The sequence below is a fragment of the Lepidochelys kempii genome, chromosome 3 (assembly GCF_965140265.1).
Source record: "Lepidochelys kempii isolate rLepKem1 chromosome 3, rLepKem1.hap2, whole genome shotgun sequence".
Taxonomy (NCBI): domain Eukaryota; kingdom Metazoa; phylum Chordata; order Testudines; family Cheloniidae; genus Lepidochelys; species Lepidochelys kempii.
In genome coordinates this window covers 74,743,462-74,763,821 of record NC_133258.1, presented here as the reverse complement: position 1 = coordinate 74,763,821, position 20,360 = coordinate 74,743,462, and the positions used below count along the sequence as shown (strand labels likewise).

Sequence of the window (20,360 nt, the reverse complement as noted above, 5' to 3'; positions counted from 1 at the left end):
CCGGCTCTACGTTTTTTTACTGCACAAGCCAAAAAAAAAAAAAAAAAGATGGCCAGAATGCCGCCCCAAGGACATCCTTGCTTTTCTGGTGCCTAGAGCCAGTCCTGCACATGCCACTGCATCTTGACTGCAGTTTTCAACGAGCTAGCTAGATTAAAACTAGCGTGGGTACACCTACGTGAGCTGTACGTTATGCCTCTGATTGTATCACAGACATATCTTTTGAGTATACTTGTTTTGGTAGATGTAACTTACACTGTTAAGGGCCTTATTTAGTATCAATGTATGGTGAAGATTCATACTATGTACGTTACTGGGAGGATGAATCTTTTCACATCTATGGGTTTTTAAGTGTAAATGTTCCACTGAGATTGAATAAATTTATAGGAAGTACACGTTAATTCAGTTTTGAGAACCTTCATTTCTTCCAGGCCATGTTGTTCAGACTTTGAGGGGGGATCATGAGTGACCACCAAGCTTGCCTATTACACTGAATTCATGAAGATTTCAAAAAGGAGCATTCTTATAGCAGTATAGTTCTTTGAATTATTGTCCTCATGGATTCATCTTCTCGTGTACATGTGCCCCATGCACGTGAGATCAGATCTTTTTGGTAGCAGTGTCCATTGGGGACACACCTGCATCTCTAATGTCCTCGTACATCCTGTAGGCCTTAACTGAACACAGGCAAATATATAGCTGGAAACCAGTCTGGCTCACCTGTGGTTAGTATTATCAGAATAGATCTTAAATTTGGAAGAATGTGGTTAGTGATTAGACTTCATGTAATGCTTATAGGATGCTGCATGTATTAATCTCACTTATAACATCTGTACCCCATGTTATAACGTTATATTAAATGTTTACATTGTAATCCTCTGTAATTATGTAAGTTATCAAACAGGAAAGGAGCATTAATTAATGTAAAATGCTGGCTTCCTATGGAAGACATTAGGCCCTGCCCACCAAGAAAGCCCACTGAAACCAAATGAGCCATTGTGCAACATCAAAGAACAAAGACTTTGTTGATTGCTCCCCACCCTCCACCACACATGAAGAGGAGATGTGCACAGGGACTTGTCCCTTCAGCTTGGACTCTGGGGGAAGGGAATAAAAATCCCTGACAGGAAGAAACTGCATCTCTATGTTGCTTAGACTATGAGGGGCAAGGATTACTAAGCATAAATAAAAGATACACAATGTTTGGCCTGGGTTAGCTCTAAAGGACATATAGAGTTTGCTTATTGTAGAAGCTTCTATTACCTTTTTGAAACCTAAGACTGTAATTCATTTGTGTGTATATGTTGACCTACTTTAACTTTGTAAAGAACTCATATTTTTCTTAGTTAATAAATCTTTTGTTGATTTATTAAAGATTGGCTACAAATGTTGTCTTTGGTTTAAGATCTTAGGTACAATTGACCAGGGGTAAGGCACAGGTCCTTTGGAACTGGGGGGGGGGAGGGGGTAACCTGAATATATATTTTTTGTTTAAGGGGTTCCTTATATCAAAAGCAAGCCCACCTAGGTGGCAAGATAGATTGGAGTACCCAAGGGGTCTTCTGTGACTCCATGTTAAGGCTGCTGTGGTGCCTGAGGAGTTCACACTTGATACTTGGTGAAATCTAAGTACAGAATTCACAACCTGGTTTTTAACAGTCTGCCCTGAGGTTGGTACTCATGCTCCTGAGCCACTCCAGACAGCTTGACAGGCACTGAGGATGGAGTGGGCCCAATCACTCCTTGATACCTGTGGCAATGAGATGGAACCCCAGCAGGATTTGTTTACTTTCTGCACACTGTACGATTGCTTGTCAAGCTAGTTATAGTAGTACAATGTAGATAGCACATTTAATATTAGTTTTATGCCTGTTAGCAAGTATATATAAATTAAATTTTTTATATTAGTTTAGGGGATTCCCAGTATCAGGACCTTAGCTGTGACGGGTGAGACTAAATCCTTGAAAATTAAAACTTGCCCCAAGAGATGGAGAATCCACCACTTCCCTAAGTAGTTTGTTCCAATGGTTAATCATCTTCACGGTTAAAAATCTGTGCTTAATTTCCAATTTGAATTTTTCTGGCTTTAGAGTCTACCCATTGGTTCTTGTTATACTTTTCTCCACTAGATAAAAGAGCTTTTTAGTATCCGGTATTTCTCACTGTGAAGGTATTTATATATTTTAATCAAGTCACCTATGTCTTTTTTCTCTTTTTTTTGGAAACAGATGGAGCTCTTTAAGTCTCTCACTGTGAGGCATTTTCCTCAAGCCTCAAATAATTTTTGTGGCTCTTTTCTGCACCCATTCCACTCTTTCAACATATTTTTTAAAATGTGGACACCAGAACTGTATGCCAAATGCAGAAGTAAAATCACTTGCCTTCTCCTTCTTATTCCCATTTACACAACCAAGGATTGCATTGGCTAGGGTTGGTCTGCCAATCTGGGTGGATTGGCCTCAGCCTTAGTACCAAATCTGTTCCCTCAATGGGAGATGGAGATTGCTTTTTAACACTAGTCCACAAAGACTTCATATTTTTCCTTTATCTGTTCAGGTCTCTGTTTACACTAAGTGACATCACCCTTGTGCACAGCTACAGTATAGGTTTCATGCACTACTTGCACTACTTAAGCTCTCAGAATAGGGTTTCAGTGGGACTGAATGGTGCATATGCTTTGAGTAGGGCCCTACCAAATTCACGGCCATGAAAAATGCATCACGGACTATGAAATCTGGTCCGTCCGTCCCCGCCCCCCCCCGATATCTGGTCTTTTGTGTGTTTTTACCCTATACGACACAGATCTCACGGCGGAGACCAGCATTTCTCAAACTGGGGGTCCTGACTCAAAAGGGAGTTGCAGGGGGTCACAAGGTTATTTTAGGGGTCACGGTATTGCCACCCTTACTTCTGGGTGGCTTGAGAGGCGCGGCTGTTGGCCGGGTGCCCAGCCCTGAAGGCAGCATCCAGCTAGCAGCTGCATACGAGTAAGGGTGACAACACCATACCATGCCACCCTTACTTCTGCGCTGCTGCCTTCAGAGCTGGGTGGCTGGAGTGTGGTGGCTGCTGACGGAGGGCCCAGGTCTGCAGGCAGCAGCACAGAAGTAAGGGAGGCAATGCCATATCATGCCATCCTTGCTTCTGCGCTGCTGCTGGTGATGGCTCTGCCTTCAGAGCTGGGCTCCTGACCAGCAGCCACCAACTTCCCAGCTCTGAAGGCAGTGCCACCAGCGGCAGCAGCATAGAAGTAAGGGTAGCAGTACCGCAACTCCCCCCGCTACAAAAACCTTGTGAACGCCCTCCCACAACTCCTTTTTGGGTCAGGGCTCCTACAATTACAAAGTGTGAGAAATTTCAGATTTAAATATCTGACATCATAACATTTATGATTTTTATAATCCTGTGACCGTGAAATTGACCAAAATGGACTGTGAATTTGGTAGGGCCCTAGCTATGAGCTGGCCCTGTGTGCAGGTTGAATTTAATTCATTGTAAATGTTGACCAATAATATATTTCCATGTACTTGAATCTATAAAATGTTTTAAAGTACTAGATAATACCTGTGACATCCAGAAAAGGGTTAATCAGCTCTCAGCAGTTGCCATGGGTGGGTAAGTCCTCAGCCCCACAGGGCAATGACCAATTATTAAGAGTTTGTTCTAGTGATGTAATTTAATATCCTTACTAACTATGAGCCTGAACTAAGCCCTGATCCAAACTCCCCTGAACTCAGGTAATGGTTGAAACCTGAATCCAGATCGGGTCCAAATTTTGCAAATGGCCCATATATGTATCTATATAACAAGCTGAACCAAATCCGCAGCTTCAGTACTCCTGAATATTGGGATCTGTATAATTGTCATCCTGATCTAATTATTATCGCTTGAATCCTTCACTGATCCTTGCAAGAAGTTATGATTGGTAGTGTTTCCATGGAGTAAATCTGCACTACTGGCAGTCAAAAAAACAGAACTGCTAAATACAAATCTGAAAACATTTGCACCTGGAATTTAAAAAAGGCTTGGATTGGAAACAGCCTTAACTTCGGTTTTAAAATTGCCAAACCAAAACTTGAGTGACAAGCCTTTGCAAAACCATGGTCTCTTCAGCCTATCTCTAGCTGTAGTGGTCTCGTGTCCAGTACAGAGAAGTCTCCATCTTGGCCAAGCTTGAAGAAAAAACATAATTTTGTACTCTACTGAGCAGACTGACCAAACCTTGTAGAGGTCCTGGGCACTTGCACATCCCATTTATGACAATGGAAAGTTCATGTGATTAATATCAATCTGCGTTTGGCATAGATAAATATAGGCCATGCAGAGGGGCACCCATGTCACAAAGCAGAGTACTTTACCTGGAACTCCAGTTAAATATAATGATAAATGATAAAGACACTTAAGCATCTGATTAGATACAAAAATTACTGGGCCATTAGAGTTCTGCCAACAAAGGAGAAACTGATTTAATCTCTTTTAGAGAAACATTTGTTCTTCTTTGAGTGCTTGCTCATCTCCATACCATGTTAGGTGTGTGTGCTCGCCACATGCACCGGTGCTGGAAGTTTTCCCCTCAGTGGTATCCATAGGGGACTGGCTCTGGTGCCCTCTGGAGTGGCATGCCTATGCACTGGTATAAGGAACGACGACATCCCCACCCATCCCCTTCAGTTCCTTCTTACTGCCAGTGACGGTGCTGGAATGTTGTCTTGCTTTGGCAAGTGTTTCTTCCAGTGGTTTTTTTCTTCTCTACCCATTGTGTACATCATGAGTTACTTATCTAACAGCTATATAACTAGTATCAGATATGTCTGACCTGGGTTGGGGAGCCCACCTCAGAGCACTAGGAACTCAGGGTTTGTGGTCCCAGGAGGAACTATCATTGCACTTCAACATCAGGGAACTCAGGAACATCAGTTTGGCTTTTGAAGTACTCCTTTCTCAGGTGTTCAGTTAAGTGGTACAGTTGTTGATGGACTACACAGCCTCCATGTTCTATGTCAACAGACAAGGGGGAGCAAGGTCAACAGCCCGCTGTCAGGAAGCCCTCCATCTGTGGTACTTCTGTATCCAGCATGCCATCCACCTAGAAGCTCTGCATCTCCCCGGAGTCTGAAACATGCTAGTGTATCACCTCAGGAGGTCATTCTTTTCTCATCAGAAGTGTTCCCTTCACTCAGAGATCATCAGGATGATCTTCCAGAAGAAGGGGATTCCCCAAGTGGGCCTGTTTGCCACCAGGCAGAACAGGAAATATCACCGATTCTGCTCCCTACAAGGTCTCAACAGCAGCTTGCTTTCCCACGCATTTCTCCTGTCATGGATGACTTCTTCTGTTCAAGTTGTGAACGGCATTTGAAAGCACCTTTAGACACCAGACAATGTAGTTTCCTCCAGCTGAGAGGAAGAATATTTTTTATTCTACTGTTCCTGATATAGAGGGGAGATATGTCCCCCATTTATACCCCTTGCTCTCCCTTTTGTGAGCCTTACTGGTGTGATAAAGTCCAGGGATTGCCCATACAAACACAGACCTGAAGGTTCTCATGCAGAATATTCTTTGTATCCAGTCCTATACCCTTATAGTATATAATCTTGTCCATTTTGGGCTCCTTGGGGTATGCAAAAATCTAAGACAACTTCCTCCCCTCCAAACCCACCCAAGTTAGATCTCCCTCTCCTTTAAGACATCTTAAATCTACTCAAGAGGATCTGTTAGCCCAGTCTCATAGATAGCACCAACAGGAACATGACAATGAAGAGAAATAGCAACAGGAGATAAGATTAGTTGATTCCAGCAACAATATCTTACTCCTCACCTGCTGAGGCACTGATCCCTGCTACTTCTAGCTAGCTGGGTGATTTTAAGATTTACAATGCATGACAGACACCTCACAAATTCCAGTGGAGGTGGCATAAGAAAAGTCCCACAAATGACAGGACATTCTGCATGCCTGGTAGGGTTGTTGGCCTATCAACAATGAGTTGTTAGAACTGCCTAAGGACCTGAGCCAGTAAGTGTTATCAAGCACTCTGAGTATTTTTATACCCACCCAGTCCCTGGATCCCTGGTGGTTGTAGCAGCAGTGCGTGAAACATCTAAACGTCAAGGGCCTCCAATTCTGATACCAAAGAGAAGAAACTTTATTTATTTGTCAGGAAGGTCACTATTCAGCTTGCCTCCAGATGTGCATTTCAAATTTTCAGACACTTATGTTGAAATGTGACTGGAATCACAAATCATAGAGAAGCTTCAGAATGAAAGAGAGCAGCTGAGATTCCTTAGTGTCTGAAGGGTAGTTAGCTTGAACATCTTGGCTGGTTGCTTTTAACACTTCTGGCAAGGCTGATTCCCCACTCTGGCACTTTGAGTGCAGAAGGTGGGGGCCCGCAAGGATTCTAAAAATTAATACTGGCCACTCCAGGCTGGTATTAAACTCCCAAGGTTACAGCTTTTCTCTGACCTTGGATGGGTAGATTCTGCCACAACCCAAGTGTAAAAAACCCCTTTGGGAACCCAGGAAGAGCACTTGGGAATTCCTTCCTGTGGGGTACCCTCAAGCCCTTCCCCCCCTACCCTCAGCCTGGGGAAGAGCTGAGAAAGAAAAACAAAGGAAATCAGCTGTTGCCACCAGCTAATTAAACAACATGTGCACAAACCTCTTAGGACACAAAAATCCAATCTTGTTCTTAAAAAAGGTAAATTTTATTAAAAACAAAAAGAAAGAAAATACATTGGAACTTAGGTTATTGCTAGATTTAAAAAGAGCAAATTTTATAATTAACCATCAAGAATGGTTTTCTTGAGGTCCAGCTTAATGGTTACAAGCAAAACAAAAGCACTTGGGGGTTAGCACAAAGGAGTCCACAAGCCATAAAGAAATAAAAAGAAATAAACCTAATCATGTCTTCCTAGACATGTCCTGATCTACTTATGTATCTGGGGTTTCAAATGAGTAGTTTCTAGGTATACGCTGATGATTTTTCATACCTGGCTCAAAGCTTTTTACAGCATAGTTCCAGCCCTGTCCCTGTGAAGGGTTAAAATGTATTGCTAATGTAATAACCTGGTATATGGATTTGTGTATAGGCCTAAAGTTTAGAGTTTGGTTAAAAGGTTAAAGCAAATAATAATTAGCTAAGAGAAAGCAAATAATAATTAGCTAAGAGAAAGCAAAATAACCAAAAATAACCTTGCTTTTGCTAAAATATGCCTGGTTAGCAAAACACCAAATGTTGGGGGCAATAATTGTTTTATTTAATGTTGCAAATAAAACAAAAAAGCCCTGTTTTTGTTGTTAGGGTTTTTTTGTAGGAAAAAAACATTTGCACATTTAATTTTGAGTTTATAAAAGGCTTAAGCATGTTAATATAAGATATGGCTTTTTTTTTTAAACCAATGTTTGCCCTAAAACACAAATAAACAACTTGAAAAACAATTTTATTGCCATATGCTTTCACTGTTTCTTTGCTTTTACCCTTAAATATGTATCCGTTAAACAATCAAAGAAGCTACTTCATTCCTATGAACCCCAAATCAAAATTCAACATATATATTTTATACTAATACATTTATTAAAGTACTAGTTAAATGTTAATTTGTTAACTTAAAACCATGGGCAAAAACATTATGTAACCTTTGACCATTGGCTACTGTGCTGTCATGTCTTGCTGCTAAACCTATCCAGGAAAGTAAAACTGCCTACCCCGTCACTTTGCCCCGCCCGTGGAAAATCCATATATTCCATTGTAATCAATTAATTAACAGTGTCTCTAAGCCTAATAAGCAAGGTAACACTGCATCAGCGCTGTACGTAATAAACTCCTGTGCTTAACCTCTACACAGTGTCATTCACTTCACAAATTTATGTCCTTCACCCTGCTCTCCAGGAGAACAACACAGACAGACAAAAGGGGAGTCTTGTTTCAATTTAAAAAGTTCTAGCCTTCCCACTGGCTCTTTTGGTCGGGGGCCCACTCCCTTCCTTTTACCTATGGACTTTTTAACCCTTTGCAGGTAAAGCAAGTAGAGAACAGCTACTAACAGGGAGTTTATAACCAACTAGCTGGCTGGCTGGGTGTCCATAAAAGGTAGCTCCCCCCCCCCCCTTCATTTATCATATCTTCTGGTATGACCACTTCCATTGCAATGGCTCCAATCTTCTGGAATACTTTGGGAAGTCCAACTAACCATCGAGGATCTCCCATTTGAAAGTTACAAACTGTTTAATGCACCAACTGACAAAGCCTTTAATTCATTCAAGGACCTGAGAGCCACCCTCCAATCACTGAGCATATACATATCAGCCTCAACAAGGATATAGACCAGCCCTCAAAGTTCCAGCAGACGGATGCCCTCTACCTCTTATTATTACAATCTCAGAGAACATCAGAACCGTGCAAGAAACAGAGGTTTCAGCACAGAAGGTCCTCTGCCTCTTCTGTTGCTAATTCTGTGGCTACCTCACAGCAGCAGGTTGTATGCTAATCAGATCCATTTCAGAATCTATACATTGGAGACATCCCAACAGATTAACTGTCACTTCAAATTCCTGATGGTGAATCTGGCCATCACAAGTACCTTACTGGATCCCCAAGACTGGTTTGCAGCTCTTAACCAGCAAAATGTCTACTTTCACATTTTTTCATCTGGCCCACAGGAAATGCTTCAGATTCTGTATAGGGATGCCTCATGACCAGTCCTGCCCTTTGTTTTTTCCACAGCACCAAGGGTATTTCCCAAATGCTTGGCAGTTGTGGCAGCTTATATTAGGAAACAAGGGGCCCAGGTATACCGATACCTCAACAATTGGCTTATCTAAGGAAGATCACCCAAACAGGCAACCAACTTCATTCACTTGATCAGAGAGCTTTTTACTACACTGGGACTCAAGATCAGCAAAGGAAAATCCAACTATTGCTGACTCGAAGTATAGAATTCACAGGAGCTATGTTAGTCAATCTCAACAAGAGCTTACCTACCACAGGAGAGGGTCTGCTCCATAGTGAGCCTCTGTGATTTTCTGCAAGCTCACCCAGAGCTATGTATATGAACATGTCTCAGACTTCTGGGTCACATGGTGTCATAAAAATAAAGGGAAGGGTAATAACCACCTTTCTGTATACCGTGCTATAAAATCCCTCCTGGCCAGAGGCAAAACCCTTTCACCTGTAAAGGGTTAAGAAGCTAAGGTAACCTCGCTGACACCTGACCAAAATGACCAATGAGGACACAAGATATTTTCAAAACTGGGGGGGGGGGGGGACAAAGGGTCTGTCTAGCTGTCTGTCTATCTGTGATGCTTTTGCCAGGAACAGATTTTGTTTAATGGCTGGTAAAATATGCTGTGCTGAATGGAATGTATATTCCTGTTTTTGTGTCTTTTTGTAACTTAAGGTTTTGCCTAGAGGGATTGATTCTCTGTGTTTTGAATCTGATTACCTGTAAGGTATTTACCTTCCTGATTTAACAGAGGTGATTCTTTTATCTTTTCTTTAATTAAAATTCTTTTTTTAAGAACCTGATTGCTTTTTCATTGCTCTTAAGATCCAAGGGTTTGGGTCTGTGTTCACCTGTACAAATTGGTGAGGATTTTTATCAAGCCTTCCCAGGAAAGGGGGTTTAGGGCTTGGGGGGTTATTTTGGGGGAAGACGTCTCCAAGTGGGCTCTTTCCCTGTTCTTTGCTTAACACGCTTGGTGGTGGCAGCATAGTGTTCAAGGACAAGACAAAGTTTGTACCTTGGGGAAGTTTTTAACCTAAGCTGGTAAGAATAAGCTTAGGGGGTCTTTCATGCAGGTCCCCACATCTGTACCCTAGAGTTCAGAGTGGGGAAGGAACCTTGACACATGGCCTTCTGTAACTGTCACACAGCATGCAACACTCAATGCAAGAGTGGTTGCAATTAGTATACTTACTAAACAAGCACTAGATGTACATGGAGATAAAGGTCCAACAAGAAGTCCTCTCTTCATTACAATTGTGGAAGAACCCATTTTATGTGTGCAACAGAATACCTTTTGCTGCACCTCTGCCTAATAAAATACTGGTGATAGATGCCTCCGCTCAGGAATGTGGCGCTCATTCAGGTCACCTTCATACTTGGGGCCTATGGTCCTCTCAGGAAGCTCATCTCCACTGAAACCCTAGAGCTCAGAGCTATCTACATGGTAAGGCATTTCTATCCTTGCTACAGGGATCCATGATCCCAGTGGTGATGGACAATACAACTGCAGTGTAGTAGGTCAGCAGACAGAGAGGAGCAGGGTTACCCCCTCTCTGCCAAGAAGTCATTCACCTGTGGGCCTTGTGCATTCATCATCAAATCACACCCATGGCTCTGCATCTTCCAGACTTACAAAATGCCCTAGCAGATAACCTCAGCAGACAATTTCCAGACAGCCATGAATGGACTGTCAAAGGCTCAATTCTGAAAAACATCTTCACAGGTAAGGATGTGCAAAAATAGACTTATTTGCCACAAACCAGAATAAGAAATGCCAAGTGTTCTGTTCTAGAAGTGGTTTGAGCCTAGGCGGTCTGTCAGATGCCTTTCTCATTTTATGGACACCAGGACATCATATATGCCTTACCACCCATTCTATTGATATCAAGGTTTCTGAGGGAACTCAGGCAAGGTTCAGCCTTAATGATCATGGTAGCCCCAGTTTGGGTCAGATGATTCTCCTCCAATCACATTACCTGTACTACCCAACGTGATTTTGCAAAACAAAGATCAGATCTTAAAACAATATCCTGCATCTTTATATCTGACAGCTTGGATGCTGGCTAGCTGACTGCCAGTGAAAGAAATTGTTCAGCTGAAGTCCAGAACATCTTAGTATAGCAGAAAAAACTCTACTAGACTGACCTATACAGCAAAGTGGAAGAGGTTTTCTGCTTGTGCAGCATGACATCACCTTTGAGTCTCCTGTTACTGCTATTTTGGATTATTTGCTAGCACTAAAACATTTGGGATTATCCACCAGATCCCTAAGAGTATATTTAGCAGCAGTATCAGTACATCCTCCTCCTATTCAGGATCATATCCTATTTTCCCTTTCTAAAGTTGCTAGATCTTTTAAAGGCTTCATTTGTGTGTTTTTCCCCTATCTGGGAACCCCCTTCTTGAGACATCAACATAGTAGTAACTGGGTTAAAAGGACTTCCTTCTGAGCCCCTGTCAACTTGTTCTTTATACAGTCTTTCTATGAAGATTGCCTTTTAGATGCTCAAAAAGAAAAGGAGAGTACTTGTGGCACCTTAGAGACTAACAAATTTATTTGAGCATAAGCTTTCATGCTATTACATCTACTCAGAGGTCCTTTTTTAAATAGTTATTTTCATTATTCTGATTTAGTAATCGATAGTAGACCCCTACAATGAGGTTACCCATATTTTTTTATTCTTTTTATCTTTACCCAGAGACTCTCAACTGGTCTGCTCCTTCTGGACCTAAGAACACGTGTGTGTGTGTATATATATACACATACACACATACCAAGTCTCAGTGATGCCAGTTGTCATAATTTAGTTTATGTACTAATACTTCCAGTTCTTCCTGTTTGTTACCCATACTTCCTGCATTTGTGTGTAGACATCTAAGATGTTGAGCAGATTCCCTCACTGATTTTCATCTTGTTGCTCCTATGACCCTATTTTAATTTTCCATGCCTCCTGCCCCTCCCCAACATCTAACCCTCTTTTAAAGTTGTCTTTTGTTTATACTTACTCACCTGCCCCCACTGAACCTAGTTTAAAGCTGTCCTCACTAGGTTGGTGAGTCGGTGCGTGAAGATGCTCTTCCCCTGCTTGGTCAGGTGGGCCCCATCTCTTCCCAGCAGACCACCTTCCCAGAACAGTATCTCATAATTGACGCTTCTGATGCTTTCCCATCGACACCATCTATGCAGCCATGCATTCATCTCCAGGATGCACATGTCCCTTCCTAAGCCCTAACACTTAACTGGGAGGAAAAATGGACAAGAACACAGACATTTTTCTTCTAAAAGTTTAGTACAGAAAATAAATTAGACTAATCTTATATATATTACTAATATACATACACAGATAGCAGACTAGTTCTCCTTTAGCACTTCTAATTAACAAGTTGTTTTGTCTTTTATATTCAGCTTTTTATTTTCCTCAGTGAAGAACTATTACAAATACTGTGGATTTCCAAATATTATGTTGCAGTATGTTGTGATATTTATTCCTGTTTATGAACTCTCATAGGTTTCAGAGACTACAGAATACAAATTATCATATCTTTAAAGGGTGAATAAAATGTTTTAAATGTAGCTCACATTTATTTGTAGTTCTGTTTATCCACAAATGGATGACAATTTTGGTTTCTTTTGCCTTCTCAGTTTGAGTATATTTCAAAATTACAAAACGAAATAAGGCAATACAGTGTAATATAGTGTAGTAGAGTGGTTTTATTTTTTTTAGGAGCACAAATTTTCATGAAAACACGTAGCCTCAGCTGGTCTTATGGAAATAAAACTGAATATTTAAGCATATAAACATTCTGCAAGGTACACCTGATTCTAATATAGTTTCAGATTCTTTTAGTTGTGTGGCAGTATTCTGAACAGAATGGCCATGTTAAAATGGCAGAAACATGACTGTAAAGTAAACGTTATATTCATTTCAGTCTGCATGTTGCTAGTGACAGGTGCTCAATGGTTGTCACTACCCTTGTCAGCACAGAGAATCCTTTGACATTAAAGTCCCCAGTTCAATCCTGATACTGTGTGACTCTATTGGCAGATCCATCAGGCTGTAGCTGATCAGTGAATGTCAGAGCTGTTGCTGTTCTTCTGCAGTGTCACCTGTCCCTAGTGTTTTTGGTTTGGCCTTGCTTGTTGTTTGAACTTACCACACTTTCCAACAGCTCTCCTGTGGGAAATGAACTGATAGGTCATGGGAATATAGGTATCTTTAGGGCATGCAAAATCTCATCCAAAGTGACTTACATAAAGGCTTGTAATGATTACCTTGGCTTAGAGTCAATCAATGGTTAGAGTGCTTAGGGACTCATTAAATGGCATTTGTGGTGTCTGTAACCTAGGTTTTGAGCTGTATTTCAGGGAAAGTGGTGACAGCCTTTAATGTCTAATTGACCTCTTCTCTTTGATTCACTTTCCATATTTGCCTCTGATGTGGTCCCCAATGGCAGCAAACAGCACTGCTCAGCATTCTGAACTTCTGTTCAGAGCTTCAGCACCTCAGCCTTGGTAGCTGTGTCATGGTAAGTAATTGAAGTCGTGTTTGTGTGTGAGAGAGAGAGATGACTGAGACTGAACTTACTTTTCTTTGTTTACAAAAGTATTAAAAGATAGTTTACTTCATTTGCTTATCTAACATTAGCCTTTATTCCTATAGGGCAAAAATGAATGTGTGTGTGTTTATAGGGACACTGGCCAGTTTTGCAGGCCTAAAATTTAGCTCACCATCTCCCCACCCCTGACTATTTGTAAAGTGAATGCAGTTCTTCATATGTTTCCAAAATTAATGTTTAATGTTCATTTTTATTTAAAACAAATATACATTCTTGGAAGCCTGACACTCATGAACGACCCTACAGTAATAAATCTCTGTGTATACAGAATGAGTTAGTTTGAGTGGAGATATTTTTAGTCACAGGCTTCCCAGGGCTAAGTGGGTTTTTTTTGTTACTTAAAAAAAAAAAAAAAAAAAAAGGAATTGCTGATAGAGAGGTCCTTCCTAAACAATGTTGTACCTGAATGCCAGAGGCAGACATAGAGGGGGCCTTATTTTTCAGCTGTCTATGGCTATAAATACAGCAGAGTACTTAATATGCGACTTGATGGGCTTCTCCACCCAATCAGGAAGCAAAAGAAAGGAAGAGCTGGATAGACCTCCCTCAGTTGGCTTAGCAGAAACTGGAGGGAGCATTACCAACTAGCTCTTCCAACAGTCTAGACTTCCTATCACTCCTTTGATAGTGGGTTATACTGCCCATACAATGGCTCACTTCTTCATTCCCCCTAACTTCCATAGTGGGGACTGGCAGTGCTTCGCTGAAGGCTAGATCCAGATTCAGCCTTTGTTCAACCTTGAAAAGGGATGAGACTTATTCTTCTGTCCATATGCAGATGTATGAGCACTGTTTATTTTATTAAGTGCCATTAAACCACCAATAGCTCTGTTGTTATCCCTCCAATTGCCCCTTTATATAAGCAGGACAGACCACTGTCAATGAAACTTAATTACCCTTTAGGGGGAAAAACAGCTCTTACAAAAAATGCGCTAGCAATGTAAAAAAGAATGTTGAGAAGAAAATCAGTTTTGGTTTTAGATTTTAATTGGTCTTTCTTATTCAGAGTGTAAATTTTAAAATCAAAAAAAGTTTAAAAACTGATGGAAAATTTACCTTGCCATTGTCTTTTTTAAAAAAACAGAATGAGACCTGTCCAATGTGGTGGTGAACTCCTCTCCAAATTCCTTAGAAATGAAAAACACTGAAGACCAATCAATAGATGTATTAGCAAACAAAGCTGCTTGGGTATAACTGGAAATAACGATATATAAGAAATGGTGCTTGTTTTCTTCACAGATTGAAGACTATGACCTGATAGCGAGTATGATGGGAGCAAAGTGCAAAAAACTGCGTACTCTGGATTTGTGGAGATGTAAAAACATTACTGAAAATGGAATAGCAGAACTGGCTTCGGGATGTCAGCTCTTGGAGGAGCTTGATCTTGGTTGGTGCCCTACACTACAAAGCAGTACTGGCTGTTTCACAAACCTTGCGCATAAGCTCCCAAACTTGCAAAAGCTCTTTCTTACAGCCAACAGGTCTGTGTGTGACACGGACATTGAAGAACTTGCCGCTAACTGTACTCATCTTCGGCAGTTGGACATACTGGGTAAGGAAACACATGAATAATTGCATTATTGTTTTTTCATATGCTGTATCCTCGTAGGAAGCGAGAACTAGATATTGCATAAAATAAGACTTAGTTCCAGATCTTAAATATTCTTTAAAAAAATAAGTCCCAATACAATAAAATTAAAAATTACTAAATTGCTCTAAGGTCCCATTTTGACTTAATCAGCCATATGGCTTGACTTAGTTTGGCAAGCAGTTTCATAAAGGTAATATTAGAGTAATTTAGTATTCTAATAAGTTGGTATTTTTAATAGGATTTTTAAGAGTTACAAATTCTTAAAGCTTGTTTGGCTGAAAAAATCCTTGTGGATAATGTCACTGGTTTTCCTATGCCTTTTTTTCCTTTTATGGTATTTGTATGGAGTATGATAGACTACATTTATAAAGTGTGAGTCTTTTGATCAAATAAGCAGACTTTTCTTGCAGAATACACATCAGGCAGAATAGAATCATATTCTCCATTGTTTTTGTCACTTTTACTAGAAGATAATGTCTCTTTTAAAGTTAAAAAGTACTTTACAATGCAATTTACTTGTGTTTTCCACTGATGCAGAAAGGAGAAAAAATAACTTTTTGCAAAGCTTAAATTTCTAGCCCTTTCTAGCTCTTACAGATGGTAGTACCTTTCACAATCTGAAGTAAAATATGCTTTAGACTCTTGAATGAGGAATTTGTGAAGGGAAAAGAATCTCTACAAAAGGTTACATTAATCCTGTTAGACTGCAACATGTGGTTTCATTATTTAAAATGGTGGAAAACTGCACACACTGTCATCAGCAAAGATTTCCTTTTGGTTCTTGTACATTTGATGAATATTTTCATGGGTTTAGTTGAAAGAGGAAGATAGAAGCCTAAAAGGAAGCAATTAAATTAATGCAATATGAGAAAGTCATGAGAAGAACAAGTTTTAAAATTGATTCTGCAAGAGGCTGAGAATCCTCCATTCGCATTGCCTTCAGTAGGTGGTTAGAGCTATCATAATCTCACAGGACTGGGCTTCGCGTGTGCAAGAAAATTTACAACATGGCTTCTAATTGTTGAATACCCCTTTATAGCTCATACATAAATACCATATAACATGGTTTCATGCTGTTGACCTATGGCCAACATCCAACCAGCATTAGGAAGAAAGGAAAACAGGTGAAAGTTCACTCTTCCCAGAACAAATTGATCAAAACCTAAACTTGTATGTGTTTTGTAGTCTGTGTGACAGGTTGCTTCCCTTAGGATGCTACTGAGTCAGCCTATTCTGCCAGCCTGGGTCCTCTTTACCTGGCCTTGCTGGGTTAGGCTTACAAGCCTCTTCCAGCCAAACACATACGCAGGGCCACACCCAGCTGCACAAAGAGACAGAGATCTGCTCTGAAAAGATTCAGCCTTAGGGGCTTGCTCCAACACTCTGGTGCCCACTCCTTTTTAGGGATACAAACCCAAAGGTTTTATGAAATTCGCCCCCTCCCTCAATGTGGAGGCAGATATGCACCACAACTTCACCCCCCTCCCCCCAGTTAGAAATTACATAAACTGGATTACATTATAAACAAGAAATAAGTTTTTTAACTACAGAAGGTGAATTTTAAGGGAATATAAGAGATAACAGACAGAACAGATTACTGAGCAAATAAACCAAAGTCCACAAGCTAAGATCAATATACTTAAGAAACAGGTTACAAAATGTAATTTCTTACCCTAAATGTTGTTTTAGGCAGGTTGAAAAGTTTCTGTGGTTCAGAGTTCCAGTTATATTTCTTTTCAGACTGCACCCCTGTCTCAGTCTGGACTCCCCAGCTCCCCTCCCCACCTACCTTCCCTTCAGGTAGCTTTAGCAGTCTTTCTTCTTGAGCAGACAGACCATGGAGAAGAGGAGCCCCCTTTGCCTTCCTCCCCACCCTTAAATAGAATTTACATATGGCAGGAATCCTTTGTTTCCCAAACTGGACACACACACCCTCCCCTTCCAGTGGAAAGTTACAAGAATTCCCAGGTAATGTTTAGTATCAGGTGACAAGACCACCTGGCCCTGTAGTATCACAGCATTGATGGGTCAGTGGCTGTATGGAGTGTCCACAGGAAGGACTTTTCACAGTCCATTGTCCTTGCTGATGGGCCATGTGCCCTGTCTAGCTTTTCTATTGTTGTACCTGAAGTATTAGCAGAGGGCGTTACCCAAAGTAGCATAGCTGAAATACAGATACATAGTCAATATTCCTAACTTCAGATACAGAAATTATACAGGCATATAAATTGGATAATCACATTCAGGAAATTATAGCCTTTCCAGTGATACCGTACAAAACCCACCTTGCATAAAGTATAACCCACCTTGCATAGAGTATATCTCAAATCCATATTATACACATATTTCCATAAAGAATATGGAGTGAAATGTCAGTCTGTTTTAAATTAATCTGTTTTGCAGCTAGATTAAAAAAGGCATATTTCCTGGTCGTACAAACCAGATTTCCAAGAGGCTTACTGAATAAAGCATTTTATAAAAATATACGTTCTTTTGGCCACCCACTCTCATGCTTATCTATTATGATGGCATTGTTTCTGCCCACAAATCGATCTGACCTTTTCACTAGAACAGAAAGGCCGAGCAATGAATAGTTTGGTTGTTTACCCTGTATAATGTCTGCAGGCTGTGTTTCCTCTTTGCCAGCAATGAAGGTTTGTTGCCACATTCTCTCTTAATATTTGAATTCACTTGTTAACACTTACATGCAAAATAATATCTGAACAGTGAACAGAAAGGAACTAAGCTCCTGAGCACTTACTGCTGTTAACAAGTCAGATTATATTATAGCATATATTATAGAAGACCTTTCATGGTGAGACCACATGTGGAGTTACTACTATATCCAATCCACCTATCCTGAAACTATTGTGGTGGCCTATTCATGGCAGTTGTTATGGAGACAACTTGCTAGGAGAGTCTTGGAGCCTAGTTACCTAACCTGGCAGGGGATGCCTCAAAACTTCCCAAGTGCACTGCATCAGCTCTCTGTGTCTAACCAGTGAACAAGTCCCTTCTATTGTAGGCATTACTGAAAATCTGGTGGTTTCCTTGGTCCAGTCCTCCCACTCCCAGCAGCAGCAAGGACTTTAAATCATATAACAAGATGGCAGCTCAAAAATAATGAGTCAGACTTTTTTTCTTTTTTATGGGTTTTCTTTTTTATGATCAGACTGTGTTTTAGGGCCTAATTTCTGAAATTTCCTTGCACACCCCCAATGTGTGTGGCAATTTAACACTGTTACCAACTCTAACGAATGTATAATAAGGCAGTTTCTGTCTCACTACAGGAGTTATCACTGGAGACCCCAACTGAGATTGGGACTTCATTGTGCTAGACACTATACATACACATAGTAAACGACAGTTTCTGCACTGAAGAGTTTACAATCTAATGTAAACCATAGTGGTGAATTTGTGACATGGGAGATAAAACTGAGACTCATTAAATTTATCTCATATATGGCTACCATTAGATGGGAAAACTTTTATTCTCTGCTGAACTGGGCTGGGTTCAAGCTGATGACTTACAAGTGAAGGCTCCACAGCACGCTAGCAATGCTCGTAAGTGCTAATGTTAACACCATCATGAATGAAGCTTGTTTTCTGGAAAGATGTGTTTGTTAAGTCCAGTTCTGAGTTTTTGGGTGCTTACCTCAAGTAGGGTCCTCCTCTCTGACACACAGGCAAGATCTCCCACACATTGCTCTTAGTCTCAACCACAGACCTTATTTTTAAAGGGAAAACCTCCCATTAAGCAAAACCAAATAATCAAAATGCAACATTAAAACACATAATAGCACAACATCCAAATTAACTTCTTAATTCAATGTTTTTTGGTATAAAATCATCCCAACAATTACTCCAGGGTCTTTACACTAACTTTTATATATATATGTTTATATATCTATGTAGTTTTTTTTTCATTCCTACCCGGATCATCTGCAAGTTTTGTATCCAAAACCTTCAGATCCACACCACAGACCTCTTCTATTTCATCTATAAGACTAGCTGGTGGTAGAAAGCATATGGTTGTCTTCTGTGGACTAGCTAATACAAAGAGTCACAGCACACACATTGCCAGTGAATTACACAGGTATTTGTGAGACAGCAGTGGAAATCTGGGCATTGTGTGAGGAAAATATCTCGCTCACTCCCCCAGAATTGTGGGAAGCTGCAGCTTTCACATTATTGTGAGACTGTCTAAGCAGAGACCAAAACGGCATTTCTCACAATAGATTCACAAGAGTTGGCAGCATTGACTTGGTTTCATTCTGATATTGTTAAAGCCTATAAACTCAGCAGGGAAAACTCCTCCTGTTCCAATTAGAGCATTAACTCCATGGTGGCTTTGTGGGCAGACAAAAATGAAGCCTCTTTTGAGAAGATTTGCTGGCTGCAACCAGTTTGATTCATTCATTTACTAAGTATTATAAAATTAATATCGTGTCCAAATTGGATGCTGTTTTCAATTGCTGGGTCCTGCAGTTTTGTTCTTTACCTGCAGGGCCACGTGTATCATGCAATTATGTGACCATGTAAATTGCTGCTTAACTGCGGATTATGCTTAAATCGGTGAATAATGTGCTCCAGAAAATAAATTCCCATTAAAAACAATATTAAGGCCATGATCCTTGTCTGTGGTCTAGCAATTCACAGTGCAACTTGGGAGGAGGTGGTGATATAAAGGTAAGTTTTAGCCACCATTGTGCTTCCTCAGCAAGCTGTGTGCTGGGGCTGTTTCCCCAGTATAAGAGCAGCACAAAGGGACCATTATGGGAGATGGAACTCACAGGGGCACAGGAAAGCCTTAGATACATCCCCTTTCCCTACCGGCTGCAGGAGATAGATGGTGTAGGAACCATCGCACCACCTTTACACCACTGGAGGATCCCCCTGTACAAGAATGATCCTACTATGACTGGCTATGTAAGCATTTGAGCTAGAATGATCTTGTCGTAGTGCAGCTAGGTTCTGGCCTGAAGCCACTAGGCCAGGGATCGGCAACCTTTGGCACGCGGCCCATCAGGGAAATCCTCTGGTGGGCCAAGTCGGTTTGTTTACCTGCCGTGCTTGCATGTTCGGCCGATAGCAGCTCTCACTGGCCGTGGTTCACCGTCCCAGGCCAATGGGGGCTGCTGGAAGTGGCGCAGGCTGAGGGATGTGCTGGTCGCCCTTCCCGCAGCCCCCATTGGCCTGGGCCGCTGAACCACAGCCAGTGGGAGCTGCTATCGGCCACACCTGCGGACACGGCAGGTAAACAAACCGGCCTGGCCCGCCAGGAGCTTTCTCTGGTTTGCCCCGTGCCAAAGGTTGCCAATCCCTGCTCTAGGCCTTTTAGTTTTGAAGATAGCCTCCAGAATGTGAACCATACGCTGAGCAATTGTCGTATTCTGGCGTGCAACGCAGACCAGTGAGGGGTTGTGG

General features: G+C 41.1%; 1 protein-coding gene across 7 annotated transcripts in view; it reads left to right on the top strand.

Moving 5' to 3' along the window:
- The window catches only part of FBXL4 (F-box and leucine rich repeat protein 4), a 118,837-nt gene that overhangs the window by 87,521 nt on the left and 10,956 nt on the right, over window positions 1-20,360 (top strand). For all 7 annotated transcript variants that reach the window (XM_073336823.1, XM_073336827.1, XM_073336821.1 and 4 more), the window contains 2 exons: window positions 13,181-13,252; window positions 14,582-14,894. In XM_073336823.1, the coding sequence (XP_073192924.1) occupies window positions 13,181-13,252; window positions 14,582-14,894 (385 nt within the window). The remainder of the gene's footprint in view (window positions 1-13,180; window positions 13,253-14,581; window positions 14,895-20,360) is intronic.